Genomic DNA, 17,196 nt, shown 5'->3' on the forward strand with positions numbered 1-17,196 from the left:
ATAAAATCACTTGACAAATTATGCAACAGGCTCGAAAGCACAACCACCTGAGTGACGAATCATGGGAAAATGTCAACGGCGGCGGGAGAAATCCCAGGGGGTTGAGTTGTGGGTTTCACTGTAGCAGGTTCACGCACAGTGCACCGCTCAAATCCAGGCGGGTGTCGTAAATAAGCCACCGTAACGCCCTTGCTCGCAGAGCTCATTAAAATTCCATGTGAAAATGGCCATAAAATCTATTTTGATTTTCACTCCACCCGCGTTACACAGGGAAAAATATTAGCAATAGATTTCATCATATCACATGGCATTGCGACTATTTTTCGGACTAACCAACATCACAGCAAATGTATCTTACTATATAAACTAGTTCCTTGACTGGCTGCTAGCGGTGCTGGAAGCTTTCTCTGCCAGATTTTCCACGGGTCAATAGATCCGCCATAGGGATCTGTGAATGGGGAATGGTGAGAGCCTCCCCCGACACGAAACACATTGTAATTATTCACCCCTCGCAGTCGCAGTCGCAGTCGCAGTCATGTGAAGGCATTTCCGCTCGCCTTTGTCCCGCTCGCACTTCCGTGTCCCGCACCCAGAAGGCAATTGTCAAACGCTCACCCTCGCCGCCGAGGATCGGACCGCTGACCCTCGCGTCCAAGTGTCCGGAAATGAGATGCAAATATTATGTGGGACTCGGCGCGGGTCGGGTCGTTTGGGAGCGGATCCTTTAGAGGCCACCCCCCTCACAGTTGAGTGGGCATGCTCAAGGAGGTGCGCCCATGAGGGTTGCTCTTCCCATCTTCCCATTTCATCCAACAAAGTATTCCGTGTAGCACATGCACGAAGATCCCCAGCGGGAGGGTAAGAAAATTGTCTTGGCCTTCTGCACGTGCGTTTTCCACGGCGGCGAAGAGGGAAAATGAGGAAAATAATGAAAATCGCACTGCTTGAGTGCGCTTGAAGCGCGTAATTTGGAACCCTAGATCATGCTTATCGCCGCTTAGATATCTACGCCGCCACTTAGTGGAAATTATGCAAAGTTAGGATGGTCTAGGTGCGCTCATTAACAGGTGGAAGTCTTCCTTTATTCCTGGGAAAACAGTTATGCATTTTCTTAATGGCAAAACGTAATACGTTTTTGGACGAATAATAAGAAAATATACTTATGATCTCTGCAGTCTTTGTGGGAGATAGAAAACTGGAGAACTACGAAGGAAGTAGGTCATCTGAGTCGTAATGGCAAGCATATGTAACTTCAGACTCGCGACCCTATTTAATGTCCGGCTGGATGTCTTAGAGCTATGTGATTAAAAGATTTGTAAGCAAAATACTGGAGAAGTGGGGGAGCGGCCCCACAATTTATCATCCTCTTCCAGGCGGAGGCTGGATGTAACCCCCTGATTCCAGCTGGGCGCAAGTCATCAGAAGTTGGGGTCAGGGACCCACTCCAATCTCTCTCTATCCGCGACCCTCTATCTCTTGTCTGGGGGACAAAGTCGCCTTTGTCAAGGCGAAGACATGCTGATGGCTGCTGGAGGGGAGTGCTCCAGAGGAGATTTCGTAAGATGATGTGTGTCCGGAAGAGCAAAGGGTGGCTGCCGTTTTGCTGGCAACAATTTCCAATTTCAAAAAGAGATCGCAGTCTGATCAGCATCCTATACAACTCCAAAGGGCTTCTCTGCCTAACCAGCCCAGTGGAACCAGATCCATTTAAAGTCCTAGCAGAACAAAAAGAGCGCCCACTTCACTCCAAGCCAAACGACTTTCTTCAGGGCCAAGTCCCATCAGAACTTCCTTTCGCGTGCTTTCTCTTCTGATCCCATTCGATCACCATCCGGCTGACGAGTTGGGCTCCCCTTTCGCTGGTCCTTAAAGTCAAGTGCCCGTTTCCTTTCCCTTCGCCGGGTGACGTTCTCTTGAGTTGCCAGTCTTCTAGAGGAGAAGGTACTGGGGTGCAGCGCTGGCAGGAAATATTGAATTCATAATTATGTAGATAGGAGTTCTTGATATGCGCATATTTTTACGATGCACTGTTGCTCTTGGCTGCTACTAATTAGGGCGCGGCGCATCTTCTCAAGCGAGTCCAGCCGGGTGGAGTGTCTTGAAGGAATGCCTTGTCTACCGACTTCCGCATATCCTAGCAGCCTGCTCTGCCCGCTGCTCAAACACCAACCACCCCTGGATGACAGCATTTATGTAGCCAAACGATCACTTCACACTAGGCGAGCACGAGAAGGAAGAGGAACCAACTGAGATTCCACCACCATTCCACCACCTCGCTCAGCAGGTCGCTTGTAACGTCCGTCTGGCCGAGGGTTGCTAGACCATCTAATTATCATTTCTTAGCGTTCAGGTGTCGCAGTCAGAGTCATCATCAGGTGTTCGGCCGTGGATGAGTACGAGAGTTCCTCGTCCGTCTTCTGCGGCTTAAGGATTTTCGAGACGCACGACCGGTCTTCCTTTGTTCGGACCTCGGTGTCCCAGCTCCTTTTTCGCCCTTTGTTATTCCGGAGGGAACTAATGCATTGTGCTGCCTGTTCCTTTGTGCGATCGCTGAGTGGATGGATGGCTGGATGGCTGGAATGGATCGGGGTGCTGGAGGGACGGGCTTTGTTTGGCATTCACTTGTAACTGACTTTGGTTGGTTTTTCGAGGGCCATTTGGGGAGGAGCACACTGGCAAAAACATTGCGTTATAATGGTAGTATCGTATTTCCTAATAGCAAACTTTGGAACACCCATTTTGCCCAGTGCCGGGCAGAGCAACCCTCGCATATCGGAGTATTTGTGCGGCATCCTGTTGCTTGCTGTTGCATGAAACAGGATGCCAACGAGCGTGTAATGCCCTGTTGCCCCGATCCTCCACCCCAACCGAAGGCCGCACCCTCCACCCCCGCGACTCGGCGGCAATCGAGTGCATTCAGCTGTTGCTGCTCGATTTCCCACTCCCAATTCCCGATTCCCAATTTCCAATTTGAATGCGCCGAAGGAAGCGATAATTGGATGGATATTGCCGTTGATTCCTCTTCCTGTTCGGCTGGGAACCAAAGCAATTTAATGGCTTTCCAAACAGTCATTTCCCTGGGCGAAGTTGCGCTTAATTCAAGGTTGCCAAGCCCCTAACAAACTTCCCATACAAGACAAGGAAAAACAGAAACGCGAAACAGAAACAGCAACAGAAAAGACCAAACAAATCAAAATCAATTTGTCAAGCGACACTTGCCACCGTAAATAAAAGTGGCCAACAGCGGCACAAAAAGCAGCACACCGCCGACCGCAGCAGCAACTGCGGGCTGAAAAAGACATTCGAACGGCAATCAGAAATCAAAACAAAAACCGCTAAAAAAACACAAAAAGAGCCACGCCGAATAAAATACAATCGAAGCACTCAAAAAAGGCGCGCATGCGCAAAACCAGTTTTCCAGTTTTCGACTCGCAGAACAATTGAAGCTTTTTCAGCCGGCGAGCGACGAAAGCGTGGTTGGATAGGATCGGTTGCCCCAACCGCTCCAATCCCCGTTAATTGTTAGAGGAGACATAGGACACCAAGGCGCGGGGGCGAGCGGCACACTGGGAAAAAAGTCGAACACCTTGAAAACAGCCTCCAAACCCTTTAACTCTAACTCAATTTCTAAGTCAATTTTGTCTTGAGCCATGCAAGTTCAACCGTATAATATCATTTTATAAAGAGCATTTGCAGACGTAAGACAATTGAAGTGGCAGCATTTTTTACCGGTGTACGAGTGAGTCAGTCAATTGAAATGGACAGCCGGAGCTGGACAGGATCCGCTGGCCCCGAAAAGGGGATCTGGGTGGCAGGGGCACATGCAAATTGCTGTAAGCCGACGCGACAACTTCATTTGCTCAGCGGAGCTCTGGTGGCCAACGGAAACGCAACCGTTGGCCTGAAAGGGGGCCGTCGAGTGGGTTGGGGAGTGGTGTGCCAACCGGCGGTTGGCATGGTAGTGGAAATGGGAAAGGGAATGGGAGTGTGGCCAGTTGATGCACGTCGTCTGCCCAATTGAGGTTAAGTAATGCAGTCAAATGCGTGAAAACAGCCGGCAAAAGTTCGCCACTGGGCGGGGTTCCAGGAAGAACTGGGCACCGACGTCCCGGAGAGGCGACCCACACGTAGGACTCGGTGCGTGACGGCAACTTGAAAAGAACGCACGTCGCCAAACGATGTTGTCACCACCAGGCCGTCGTCGTGGTCTTCGGAAACCTGATCCGCGATTAGCATGCAGGCATTCCTGCGATTGATTTTTTTGGGTCACCATTGCGAAAATTGAGCTTCGCCTGCAGCAGACTGCAGTTGCCCAACTGCTATGCGGATTAGGATGGCTTTCTGTCATTCAACAAATACAACAGTCTAAGAAATACCCATATTCCATTAAAATAGCCCAAGAACCATCCGCGTATTCGTCACAAACTCTGCTGCTAATGACGCTACCCTTGCCCCAGAGCACTGGGTGCACCTGACCCAACCGAGCAAGTGGAGCTCCGCTGCAAGCTTGCACTTCGGGCTGTATAATTAATTTGGAATCGGCACCTAGTTTGACACTCGAGGCTGACACCGCGACACCTGCCCCCAGCAGCTACTCCTCCTCCTTTCTCTGCTCCCCATCCCCCTGGGATCCCGCAGTTTCCACTCCTCGGGCTCGCAAACTGGTTGCCATTGGCAGCAAACATTTGCTGTTGCCGTTGCTCTTTGCGCGCGGCTTCTAATCCGTTTGGAATTTCAGACACGCCAAAGTGGCGCACCGGCTGTTTTAACTGAGCGAAGCATGCCACAAGCACACTGTGAAAAAATTAACACAATAAGTCAGCTGGGTTGCTTGTGAATAAATGAATGTTTCTGCGGATTTAAAATGCGAAATACCCAGTATATTGGAAGATCGATTTTCCCAGTGCCCGGATCAGGCTGCAGGCACAGGCTGCCTAGCCAGTTTGGATTTCTGACCGGCTGAGTGGATGCCTGGTGTCTGCTGCTGGCAAAATGTCAAGTGTCTGCGCGGAAATGAGGCCGTTGTGGCAGCTAGACTGCGCGGATAAAGTCCACGACGAAGTTGCCACACGTACTTGCAGTGCAACTCGGGAACTCGCAAGAGTTGACATCTTATTTGGCGAAGGATTCTTTGAATACGCCATTTATTGTGCAACTAACTTCCAGTTCAGTGAATTCCAGTTCACTAACTGTTTCAGAGTCACGTTAAATGCACTTTCATTTGACAAGCAGCTCAATTCCCCAATATTACGTATACGCCATGTACACAACTATAAACCACATCTTGCTTCAATCTTTAATCTTCACTTAGCCTTATGCGTGCATATACACAAAAGTCATTTTCTTTCGTCAGCCAAGCGTCGCATTTGGGATTTGATGAAGGAGCTCACAGCTCCCGATCTTCCCAGCACACGCCATGCGCCATAATAACAGACGCCACGTCATGGATCCGCCGCCCAATCACTTGATCACATGTTATGCAATCCCGAAGAGAGGAAAAGTATAATAATAACCGAGCGGCGCAGCAGGCGAGTGAAAATGCATTTTCATGGCAGCGAAGTGAAATGAACCGAAGATAAATACACTGGAAGGAATTATCATTTGTGCTTTTGCTTTTAACTAAAAATATGGCCTTAAGTTCGTCCAATGCTGAACTAAAGTGGGTTCAATCCAGCAGGCCAATCCAGATTTTAATAACCTTTCATGGACGCGATCCAGAATATAATGTATAGCTTTTTTCCGTGTGACCAGCGATTGCCACTGCCAGTTTTTCCTGAACACATGCCAGTCCCGACACCCCTCCCAAAAAGCCCCCTGTTCCCGATCCCATCCCGAGCACACGGAATTGCATGCCGAATTCGCGAAGCCCAGTCAGACGGCCAACCAGTTTCACTTGCGAAAGCAACCAGCTTCCATTTCCATTTCCATTTCATTCGAGAGTTGACCGCGCTCAATCGCGTTTCGGGCCCATTGCCGCAACAATCAAAAGTAAATCCCGGAGCAGCCCACTACGATGAAGGAGGCCAGGCTGGAGGATCAGTATGCCCGTTTTCCGGAGATCAAGCGGCCGGAGGTGCTGAAGTTTCTGGACTGGATCCACGCGCAGCCGCACATCTCGGATATATTTTCTGAGGGCGAGGCCCTGCACTTCTTTCACGCCTGCCGCTGCAGCATGGAGGTGGCCAAGCAGGTCCTGGACACCAACCTCACGGCCCGCACCCACCTGGAGGAGTTCTTCGTGAACCTCGACTGCGAGCGGCCCGAGATCAGGCGCGCCATGCGAACAGTGTGGGTTGTAGTCAGCTTAACTATACTAGGAATTGCGCCTATTAACCATATTAACCATATTCCTTATGTGTGGACAGCTCTATTGTTCCCCTGCCAGGCGCCACTCCCGAAGGATACCGGGTGATTCTCGCCAAGCTTGACGACTTGAATGCCTCGAACTATAACTTCGCAGACGTAATGAAGCTGTGAGTACCACCATTTGGTTTGATTAGAGTTAAGGAATAGGGAAGCCGATTATTAGACCAGAGAACTGTGTTTAAATACTGACTGTTATAGACAATTTGCAAACGATTCCACTTCATTATCAATGGCTGACAGTTACTGTTGCACTGGGATAGCGCGAGATTTGCACGTCATTTGTGGCGTGATTGTGACAGCATGCGGAGCATGAAAGATTAAAGGTCCGAAACTAAATGCACCCGAAAGTTGCGAAGTTGTTTCGCCTTAATGTACAGCTCACTTACAAAGCAGCAATAACGATCATTATAACCTGCTGCATAATGGCAGTCAATTAAGAGTTAACAATTAAGCAGGCTTGACAGACAGGGTGTAGTTTCTATAATATACTCCTGCCTGGAAAGACGGGCTTGCAGTTTGAAAGCCTTTCCTCTTCACCTCCAGTTACTGCATGGTGTTTGACTTTTGGATGTATGAAGACGGCATTCAGCCGGGTCACGTGATTGTAATCGATCTGAAGAACACCTCCTTGGGGCATGTAGCCCGCATTGGACTTTTGCAAATGAAGAAGTTCCTTTACTACCTGCAGGTAGGTGAGCAAAACCCTTTGTTACGTATGACCAAAATGCTACTTTCAGGAAGCGGCTGCCATCCGGCTGATAGGCTTCCACTTCATTAACATTGTACCGTTCATGGACAAGATTCTCGCGCTGATGACCCCGTTCATGAAAAAGGAGCTCACCTCTGTGCTCCATATGCACAGCGACTTGAAGGCATTCCACAAGTTCGTGCCCAAGCAAATGCTTCCCAAGGAGTACGGTGGCCAGATGGAGGAGGCGAACTTGGCAAAAGGTCGGTCAGAGCTGTTGCTCCAAATATGCAAAAGTTACTGTAACAATTGTTCGCAGAGATTTACTATAAAAAGTTGCTGGACAATCGAAAGGAAATGATCGAGTTTGAGACGCGCCACCAGGTGAACGAGAAACTGCGTCCCGGCAAAGCCAAAAACGCTTCCGACTTATTCGGGATTGAGGGAAACTTCAAGAAGTTGGACATTGATTAGGCCAATGGCCCTGCATAATTTTAGAGAAATTGTGTTTGCTTCACTGGTGTTTGATGAAATAATTAAAGCGGAAAGTTATGTTTTAAATCCGTAGAGAAATCTTGTAATTCACCCATGGTTACCCTACGTTTCTATTTTGCACAGCATGCTTTTGGGCTGCAGCTGCCCTCAGGTTTTCTTTTCCATTTCTTTAAGATCGTATTAAGGTATTCTCGACGTGGTTTGGAAAACTTATCTCGTAATTTTCGAGTCAAAATTCAAGCTAAAGTTAATTGTCCTTTATTTACTTTGCAGCTTAGCTTTAAATATACATACGATGTATGTAAAACAAACGAGGAAAACAATTTACAGCACGATTGGAAAACTTATCTCCTAATTTTCGAGTCTAATTTCAAACAATACGTGTATGTTACCCAAAAATTAATTGTCCTTTATTTACTTTGCAGCTTAGCTTTAAATATACATACGATGTATGTAAAACAAATGAGAAAAACAATTTACAGCACGAATAAAAATTAAAATGAAAAATGGGATGCCCTTACAAACTACTAGTTGTTATGAATAAGAAGTCCATCTGATGTCTTCGCAATGAGTCTTACTTACTAGGCTGTTCGGTTACAGTAAAACCAGCAATACTAGAATAGAGTTTATCGGAATCTTACAAGTAATTATTGAACGGTATATTATTTTACACTTCCGCTTTAAACCTAATCTAAAAGAAAACCATCGTCAATAGCTGCGCTCGGGGGAATCGATAAATATCTATATATATTTATAGAACTGAAGCCCAAATACATGCGGTGACCATCTGTGTAATCGCCAAATAAATCGATCTTTTAACGAGTTTCTCCGGAATATCAAAGAAATTACTTTCTGAATTACAAGCAGTCTTCCCAGGTGACAAAACTAACGTGAATTTTCTAGTCGTCTACGATTTATGGCTGGAATACCTGTTGATTCATTTGATTCTGGCGCATAGCCTGCGGATTGTTGTTGTTGCGCATACCCTGCGGGTTGCTGTTGTTCATATTGTTGCTGTAAGTTTGGCGCATTCGACTACTGCTTTTGCTTGAGCGACCAGCAGCTTTCGGTACTTGCTTCTGATGCTGCTCCGCCATCATGAAGGGTGCATTCGCATTTACGGTGATGGGCAGCTGAAAGACGTTTCAGAAATAAGTAAGCCTCATTTGCTCATTTGCTCGGGTGCTAATCAGGATGCTATTTACTTACAGGGATATTAAAACGCTGCACGGGCATCGCTTGATTGGTGTGCTTGGCGTTGTAGTTGGGAGGATTCCGCTGTGCGGACATTATAGTGGCCAGATTATTTCCGGGCGGTGGTGTGGGTGCCATTATTACGTTCAGGCTGTTGCTACTTGCTGGAGGCGGGGCGGTCACAGGAGCTGTCATCGTCGTGCTGACCACTGGCCGAAGAAAGGTGGTGGCGGGCAGCTTGAGCATGGCCTCCTGATTGGGTTGGTTCATCAACGTCATCATCGGCGGCCACTTTTTACTACTTGCTGCGCTGGAAATAGGTGGTGCAGATGGACAGGCGGCTACTGTTCTCATTATCTGCGAACTGGGACTTGGGCTTGTAATCGATGGAGTCGCCACTCCAGATGGCGGGGCCACTTTAGATTTGGAACGACCGGGTTCTATAACCGGAGCCGCAACTGCAGGTGGAACTGGGAGGGCCGATGGCACAGACTGACCACAAGAGGCTGAGTGTCTAGGCCAGTGCAACTGCTGGCAGGGATAGTCACAATAAGAGGTATTCCAACAGCAGTACAACTGTGCCTCACGCATGCAATTCGCACACCACTGCTTCCTCTTTGCCTCCTCGACCGCCCGCATCTGCTCGAGGGCGTTTTGCTGTCGCAGATCGCAGATCACGCGTTTGTGCTCTTGCTCCAACGTCTTTCGCATTTCGGCAATCATCAGCTCGCTTGTGCGATGCAAGTCGTTTATTTGGCGGTCGTAGTGCTGCTTCATGCGCTCGTTCTCCAGCGTCAGACAGGCAATCCGGGCTTGCAGGTCGCTTTGGTCTCCAGTAGCCATGTCGCTGAGCGTGTCCTCGATGACGGATATAAAGTAGTCGGTAATCTGCGAAATTAGGAACAAGGCAAGACCGCTTTAGTGGAGTTACTTTGGATGGATTACTGTTTAAACAACGAATCCCGACAAATACAAGAAATAAATAGCAACGAATTCAGTTTCAGAAGCAAACATACCTTGTGTGCGTTCTCCTTTAGTTTTTGCGAGACCGGTCCGGCTTGCGAGGGATAGATTTGGGAACCATCCGATCGGAGAGGCCCGCGGGGACGAGCTACCAGCTTTGGCGCACCGGAGTGCAGTAGCATTTCACTTAATGCCGTGGCCAAGCCCGGAGTTATGGGATCATTAGAAATGGAATCACTGGGCAAGGAGTCGTTTGCCGTTCCGTTCAAAGCGCTGGCCAGCAGACCACCGGGTTGTCCGCAGTTAGTAATTGAGTCCTCCTGTGATGTGGAGCTGGCCATTGGAGGAACACTAAATCCGGCTAATGGTGGGGGCATAGACACTGAACTGGGAACGCAAGAGGAAGCTGGTACCGTTGAGGTATTCTGAAGCGTGTTCTTTGAAACGGCCCTTAATGGGGGAACCGGGATAGTCATAGGACTGTGTGAGCTGCAGCTGCCGCCCTGCTCCACTGGAATCACTACCATATTGGATCTGAGCAAAGAAGACGTGGTGGTGGCTGGTGCAGCAGTCCCCGGTGGGGAGGTTGGGATACGTTCGCTTTTGCCCCGATATTGAAGGTGTGACGGAGACTTTCCTTTGGGTGGTGCCGTTGGCTTGTGAACAGAAGGAGCGCTAGTTGGCTTTGGTGAGGCCGAAGGTGAAGGTGCAGTTGACTGGACAGGCGAGTGAGCTGGAGATGGTGCCTGGGGTGTACCTGTTATGGGAACTTGTAGAACCCCTTTACGTTTCCCGGATGAATCCGTGGGCTTGACTCCCTGTTTCTGGCTTACCCTTTGGATTGTGGTGTCGCCCACAAATCGAACCAGGTCTTTTGTTGCGGCTGTCTCCTCTCGTGGCGGTAAGGGAGGAGGCGGGGGCATAGGCAATGGCATCGGTGGCACAGATTTAAACCTTTGACTCACACTGGGCTGTTCAGTTTCCATTTCTTCTTCGCTGAGAATCTCTTCTTTGATTCTGACTTCTTCACAAGGTACATTATCCACTGGCTTGGGTTGGGGAGCCGTCGCTGCAGCTGGCATTTGAGATTCCGGCTGTGCTGTGATTGTCTCCTGTTGCAAGGGAACTTCAGTAGTTGGAGGTTGATTAACCGGTGGCCTTTCCTCAATTTCTTCGTCTTCTGGCTCCGACATCACCTCGGTTTTAATTTCTATAAACGGAATAACTTTTTTGATGAGCTGTTCTTGTTGTCTCTCTACATCGGATTGCTTTGGGTTCGCTACTTCATTTCCTTTTGGGGTATTCTGTTTGGGAAGCGGAGCTGGTGGCGGAGGAGTGGGCGTGGGAACCACCGCTGTATCCTCTGCTGTCTGCTGCTGCTCGCGTGGTATCTTTGTGATGGTCACTCCCTGTCGTCGTCTGACCAATTCCACCACAGAAACCACAGACGCGCATGACGGGGATGCAGCGGAAGTTTCATTGGCAGCATTTTCTATGACAGTCTCTGCATCTTGTATTTGTTCATCCTGTAATGAGATTTTAGGAGATCTCGGAGGCTCTTGGACAGTTTTTCCTGACCCTTCAATTTGATTATCCTGTTCGTGTTGTTTCCTAGCATGCTTTGACTTGCGTTTGTGCTCGCTGCATTCGCTGGTGAAACTGGCATCACTCAAAGAATGTTTGCGTTTTGATCCCACCGATTCTGAAGATTCAACGGATTCGGAAACTATTTTGGCAGCTAGGGATTTCCTTTTGAGCAACACCTTGCAACGAGAGTCTGTCAAAGATTCACCAGTTCTGGATATAACCTCATAGTTGTTGCTCTTCCCTTTTGAGTGATCGCTGCATCCGGCCCCAGTTACAGACACAATATCCACCTCCGAAAGCTTTTTCGTAGGACTTGGCGATTGATCCGATTCGTTTCCTGACTCTGTCGCCTTTGTCTTCTTGACTATAGACAGCTTATCGTCCGCGGTCTTGCGTATAAGAAACTGCAGCGGTGTCTTATTAGCCGGCTCCAGTTCCCTGTCGATAGCCGCATACACGCCCGGCATCATCTGCTCCAGTTGTTGTTGCTCTTCCAGAGGATCGTAAGGGGTGCGATGGGGAGCATAATTAAACGCGCCAATCTTGCGCTTGATTTGGTCGATATGAACCTCAACCTCCCTTATGCATTCCGCCAAATCCCTCGCTGATCTCCGGCTGGTTTGCGTGTTTGGATTTTGAGCCGAATATAGAAAGCAGTCCTTTACGGGCACGAAAGCTCGGTCGTGTTTGCCGAAGAATCGCACATTCACCAGCGTTGAGTTTGATGAGCCCATCGCTTTCGCGGGCCAATAGGGAAATCCCTTTAGTTTCGCCCAGAGTAGGAGATGCGGATGCCGGCACACCTTCACGAACCACTCGTCGCTGGAATTGGCATTTAGATAGCATTCGGGGCAGGTGTCGATTTCGTTGGCCTCCTGTCGACACACCTTCACCACAGCCTTTGAGGCCTGTTCCACTTTGGCATCTACAAGATAAAGTTCATTCGAAGCAATTAGCCAATGACCTTTGACAGGCTTAATCGCCCTAATCGAAATCCACTTACCGCCGGCATCCAGGATAAGAGCGTTGTGCTGTATCCACTTCACTTCGCCGAGAAACTCTTCAGTGCTTTGGTAGGCCCCATTGCGGATGCACTGCGCCAGGCTCTCGAAGCTCACCGGGTTCACAAAGTACTTCTTGTACGTCAACGGAAAGACCTCTTGCGGCGACCGGAGCTTATGGGCCTGCAGATTGAGATGGATGTGAAAAGGGTGCATAAGTGGCGGATCTGAATTCGTCGCGCGGCGAAGAGATCTTTCGTTCCACGAGCTTCTGTCGTTTGAGAACAAGTTTTCGCTTCTACCCAGATACGCCGATTATGTGTATATGTATATGTATATCCATGTCATGGCGGGGGATGGCTACAGGGGCTTGGCGGAAAAAGAGGGAACGGTGAGCTGAGCAAATATAAGTTGCTGCTATCTGTTGTTCCTTGCGCGTCTTCATGCTTTTGAAGTATATTATATATATATATATATATATGTACCCGCGGCCAGGGTCTTAAATGGAGGCCAAAGATACACTACTGTGAACAGAGAAAAGCCACCGATGGACTTAGAGTAATGGCAAATCAGTGCTACCGCAAAATGACCAAACACAATTATATTATAGATACTTTTGTTGGGGGCAAGTTTCTTGTCATTTTACGTAGTTCGAAAGTCAGTAGGTTAAAAATGTGCAAAACAATTCTATTACGTTCAACGGAACTGCTGGTACACAGAAATATACTTGTATACGCTTTCCACGCTGCTTGGTCTTGTATGTAATTGTTATTCATGTCAAACGCTGCCCAAGCAGTGGTCAATTAAGTTAATTTCCTTCTTTCTCGTTATATTATGGTCCTTCATGGAGAAGAAAATGTACATGAATATAATGATATGGTTGTTTAGTTCCTCTTCAGCTCAGTTGTCGGGCTGGCATAGTAAGATAGAATTGAACAGTCTATTTGCGTAGCTCAGACCATTAAACCGCATTATCGTGTACATGAGGCGCTCACGAACACAATCACAGCCAACCATTAGCCACACCAGCAGGTCTTTGGCCATTGGAATCGACTGGCAGATAAGTAAGCGCAGAAAAGTAACCACGTGAGTCGTTAAACAGCCCCGACTAATGCCCACATCTGCTGTTGGAATGGAGCCATGCCGGATGTGCATATGTGGGGCTTTAGCTCCAAGGGTCAAGGGAGCGCAAAGTAACTTGTTGCCCAAGAACCCAAGACCCCGGCAGACCAACGAGACTTTTCAGGTGTCTATCTGCTCGTCCGCTGAGCAAGAGCAAAACTGCGTCTACAATGGAAGCGAGTGGAGGCGGCAAAGAGCGCAAAAATGACAGATTTATAGCCTATATTATTAGCAGCTGCGGGCACAATATTATGTCACTCAGTGCCACCCCTAAAATGCAATATCGCTAAATGTCTTCAGCTTGATTGGAACTCTTTTTCTTGCTTTTAAGGGTTAAACATAGAATTTACTAATGATCAGCAAGTATTGATGCTGAAAAGCACACATTTGTGCCCTTCCTATGAGAGAAGTGTATATATGTACATATGTACGTGTCTCTGGTGAGGCACAATATTTTCGCGTGACTTTTGATTCATACGGAGAACGGCGTGGAATGATAATGAAATCTCGACAAGGAACAATTTACATTACATACAGAGCCGATGGAATGGGAATTGCGGTTTCGGCATATTCACTCACCCCGCGCACATGCTTCATACGGTCCAGGGCGAAGGAAAGCAGCTGGCTTAGTAGATCCACCGAAACTCCATTGCGCCGCAGTCTGGAAACGCAAATGACGATTATATAGATAGGTTTCACTTAAAGGGAAATGCCGGATAGTCACCTCTTGGGGACTGCCTCGATCACCTGACACTCGGGGCACTTCCAGGAGGAGTCGAACTTGGTGGTGGCGGGTCGGACGCAGTAGGTGTGAAAGGAGCGCAGGCACTTGGAGCACGGCATCAGCTTGCCGCACCCTCGGCACTTCCAGCAGAACGGGTCCCAGCCGGGCTGCAGGAGAGGATTGCAGAAAATTATTACGTGCCCATTATTTGCTTATCTTCCAGCAGAAGCTACAATTTTCTTAGGCGTTGCAATTTTTAGGTTTCAATGTTCGAGACGGCAAGGTACAACTAATTCAAAGTAATTTCTACCAACTTTTGTCACCACTCACCGTAGGTGGCTCCTCATATATGAGAACCAGCCGCTCGGCCGCCTCCTCCTCTTGGGTTTTGGCCGTAGCCGTCTTTGTGTCACTGGCATCCGAGAAGAGCGAGCTCTCGCCTTCGCCTTCGCCGGATGTGTTCAACACCAGTTCCGTTTCCCGGTCATCGTGGATTATGCGATCAAGAAAAGCATTATGCTTTTTCGCGAATTCTTCGTTCTCGCTGCGTAGATTGCTGCGTCGTGGGCCTTTGTCATCGTTGCTCCAGCTGTTGCTCAAGGATAGGGTCTTGCTTCGAGACCGGCAGCGGGTGGCCATTGAGTATGGGGGATCGATGTTGCTGTCCTCCACATTTAGGTCGATCAGCCGCTCACCATCTTCAAAGGCCATCGATCGTCCTCTCGGCCTGCAGGTTTTAATGCTCCTGTCGATGTCCTCGTCTTGCCAGTCGTCATCCGAGTCGAGGATGGGAGCAGGAATGCTTTTGCTCCGCTTAAGGGCAACCTTTAGAGATTTTTTTTCGTTTTTGGAGGAGGCATTTAAGCTGCGGGACAGCTCTCCACCTGCTGCCTGCGTGGCGAGATTCCCGGGCACATTGCGCGACTTTCGGCGCTTCAGCTTGGACACCCCGGTCACAAAGTTGCTGAGAACCTCGGATTCGATGTGTGAGCGCTGCAGAGCAAGCATTTCCTTGGCGACTTTGGCTTTGTTGTTTGGCGTGGAGGACTTGGCCTGATGCTGCTGTGGCTGCACCTTCGTCAACTTCATGGTAAGCGAGGAGCCCACGTTGATATTCGAGGGACTTGAACTGGACGAGTTGCTGCTGCAGTTGGCCGACCCAGGCGGCGCACTGACAATATACTTTTGACGCTTGCTGGGCATGATGACCGGCTCCATCTCGATGTGGCCATCAAGCGAGGAGCTCTGCAACTGCGGCTGGGGGCTGCCGATGGCGGAGAGGGCCTCGAAGTCCGGCCGGGGAATCGACTTTAAACTATCCCCACTGCTGTCGCTGCTGTCCGTGCTTTCCATGCTCTGTGCGATAGACTGAAAAGGGTATCATTTATGGAATAATCTGGCGATTGAGAATGTAAGAAAAATAGTTTTATGTTTTGCCCATTAGCCTATTTTTAGTTCTTTTCGGTTAAAATTTGTGAGGTTGACTATATCTATTTTAATGCTAATGCTGCTTTAGGGGTATAAATACATTTTAGGAAGACGGAATGTGCAGTATCCTTATGTACACTTTTTGGTTTCTAAAAATACAAACAAACAGCATATCTTAAACGCTATATTAACTAGAAAATTTACGAATTCCCTTACATTCTTCGATTAAAAAATTTAATTTTGAGTAAAAAGCAAGAGAGGACGTTATAGTCAAGTGCAGCCACTATTCTATACATAGATGCAAGATACCCATCATGTTTAACGAGCAGGCGGATCGAATCAAACCGACTGGTGATCCTGATCAGGAATACATGTACATATGTAAATCGTCTCTTCCACCAGTTACACACCAGTGCTCCTTTTACTCTTCGAGTAATTGGAAATACAGTGTGGAGAAACACTGTGTGCAGAAAGACCTACAATTTCGTTAACAAGTACATATTTTATCCATAAAATCGGAGAAGTGGAAACCGCAAATACGATATGCTAACCATATCAACCCGACTCGCCGAAGTGTGCCGAGTGTGACGAATTCGACAAATGGGAATGTATAAATGCAAAGAGTCACGGAATCGTGCGTGTTTCGTTTGCCGTTCTTTTGCGTCACACGCGCAACTTCAGCGAGTGCTAGCGGCGTGTTCTCCGCACTTCCTGCTTACATAGTTGCAAGTATGTTCGCTTCGCAAATGTTACGCACCTGCTAGGTTCGCGATGGGAGGCCTCACTGTGGCCACTCTTCCGCTGGCGATGTGCAAGCCGGAACCATAACTGAGCGATTTATTTCGGGCCGAACTGTTTCTGGGCGAGATTCCTCCGCCGGGGCAACTGCAAGAAATGTGCGCTCGATGAATTAATGTTTTCAGTGTGTTGTGCTGCATGGCCAGGTTTACTGGTGCCGATGCTAGGAGGAGGGGCGGGGGAAGAGTGATAGGCGGAGAGCATTTCCTTGTGCCTGCGTCTTACCAATTTCTCAGGGCTGTGTGCGAAAATCGCTGATTTCACCTAATGTTTTGAGCCCGCCGTCTCCACACGCCGGTTCTTGAGTCTTCCACGCACAGTGATTATCCGATGATCGGCTCCCTCAATTGATGTAACGCAGCGCCTTCCTAGTTTAATTAATGGTTTTGTTGTAGTTTATTTTTTCCCGAAGTAACAGTGCTGCCAGATGACAACAGTCCGAGGTCTATCGAGCTATCGATGTACGGAGAGTTAATTGTGCTATCGATGGTAAGCTAATTCGATACTTTGGTTGAATCTGCTTCAGTACCAATTCTCTATTGGCGCGCGTTTTTAAAGGTTTTAGCCAAATCAACGAACCGACTTAATCAATTTTGGTTCTGCTTTACTTGACATACTAAACCATCATCATGAAAAACTACACATTGACTGCCTCTTTTCCAACTCATCAGTTGCAGTTGGCAACTCTGGTTGGAGCGTATACTTGCTAAGCAAAATAGTTGGCAATAGTGGTTGAGGGAAACTTTGCTTTTCAAAACTAAAGTTGGAAATTTATCCATAAAACTTTCAATATGTTATATTATACCATCATTCTGCCGAGGTGTGTTCGT

The 17,196-nt window shown here is 48.2% G+C and overlaps 2 protein-coding genes across 3 annotated transcripts; one reads left to right on the plus strand and one right to left on the minus strand.

Annotated features, from left to right (window-relative positions):
• Window positions 1–5,890: 5,890 nt before the first annotated feature.
• Window positions 5,891–7,621, plus strand: LOC6554295 (alpha-tocopherol transfer protein-like). The gene is made up of 5 exons (XM_001981027.3): window positions 5,891–6,288; window positions 6,366–6,473; window positions 6,910–7,054; window positions 7,104–7,317; window positions 7,374–7,621. Exons 1-5 carry the CDS (start codon window positions 6,014–6,016, stop codon window positions 7,526–7,528), a joined length of 897 nt encoding a protein of 298 aa, XP_001981063.1. The 5' UTR covers window positions 5,891–6,013; the 3' UTR covers window positions 7,529–7,621.
• A 170-nt stretch (window positions 7,622–7,791) lies between these two features.
• Window positions 7,792–16,837, minus strand: LOC6554296 (protein kinase C-binding protein 1). Of its 2 annotated transcripts, none has more exons than XM_001981028.3 (9): window positions 16,592–16,837; window positions 16,326–16,453; window positions 14,471–15,508; window positions 14,141–14,307; window positions 13,996–14,077; window positions 12,297–12,477; window positions 9,760–12,218; window positions 8,759–9,631; window positions 7,792–8,682 (listed from the first exon to the last, which is right to left on the minus strand). In XM_001981028.3, exons 3-9 carry the CDS (start codon window positions 15,491–15,493, stop codon window positions 8,464–8,466), a joined length of 5,004 nt encoding a protein of 1,667 aa, XP_001981064.1. In that variant the 5' UTR covers window positions 15,494–15,508; window positions 16,326–16,453; window positions 16,592–16,837; the 3' UTR covers window positions 7,792–8,463. The 2 variants fall into 2 exon arrangements, with proteins under 2 accessions (XP_001981064.1, XP_026833636.1); XM_026977835.1 differs by having other exon boundaries at window positions 14,471–15,536.
• Window positions 16,838–17,196: the final 359 nt, after the last annotated feature.

This window comes from Drosophila erecta, unplaced genomic scaffold (genome assembly GCF_003286155.1).
Source record: "Drosophila erecta strain 14021-0224.00,06,07 unplaced genomic scaffold, DereRS2 tig00000000-arrow-pilon, whole genome shotgun sequence".
Lineage (NCBI taxonomy): Eukaryota > Metazoa > Arthropoda > Insecta > Diptera > Drosophilidae > Drosophila > Drosophila erecta.

What these genes read in the sequence shown, in the direction of transcription:
- LOC6554295 (XM_001981027.3), top strand. Translation starts at nt 6,014, where the DNA reads ATGAAGGAGGCCAGGCTGGAGGATCAGTATGCCCGTTTTCCGGAGATC. An exon ending in AGGCGCGCCATGCGAACAGT is followed by an intron (nt 6,289 to 6,365) that starts GTGGGTTGTAGT and finishes ATGTGTGGACAG; the next exon opens with CTCTATTGTTCCCCTGCCAG. An exon ending in TTCGCAGACGTAATGAAGCT is followed by an intron (nt 6,474 to 6,909) that starts GTGAGTACCACC and finishes CTTCACCTCCAG; the next exon opens with TTACTGCATGGTGTTTGACT.
- LOC6554296 (XM_001981028.3), bottom strand. Translation starts at nt 15,493, where the DNA reads ATGGAAAGCACGGACAGCAGCGACAGCAGTGGGGATAGTTTAAAGTCG. An exon ending in TCTTATCCTGGATGCCGGCG is followed by an intron (nt 12,219 to 12,296) that starts GTAAGTGGATTT and finishes TTTATCTTGTAG; the next exon opens with ATGCCAAAGTGGAACAGGCC. An exon ending in TGCAGCGTTTTAATATCCCT is followed by an intron (nt 8,683 to 8,758) that starts GTAAGTAAATAG and finishes AACGTCTTTCAG; the next exon opens with CTGCCCATCACCGTAAATGC.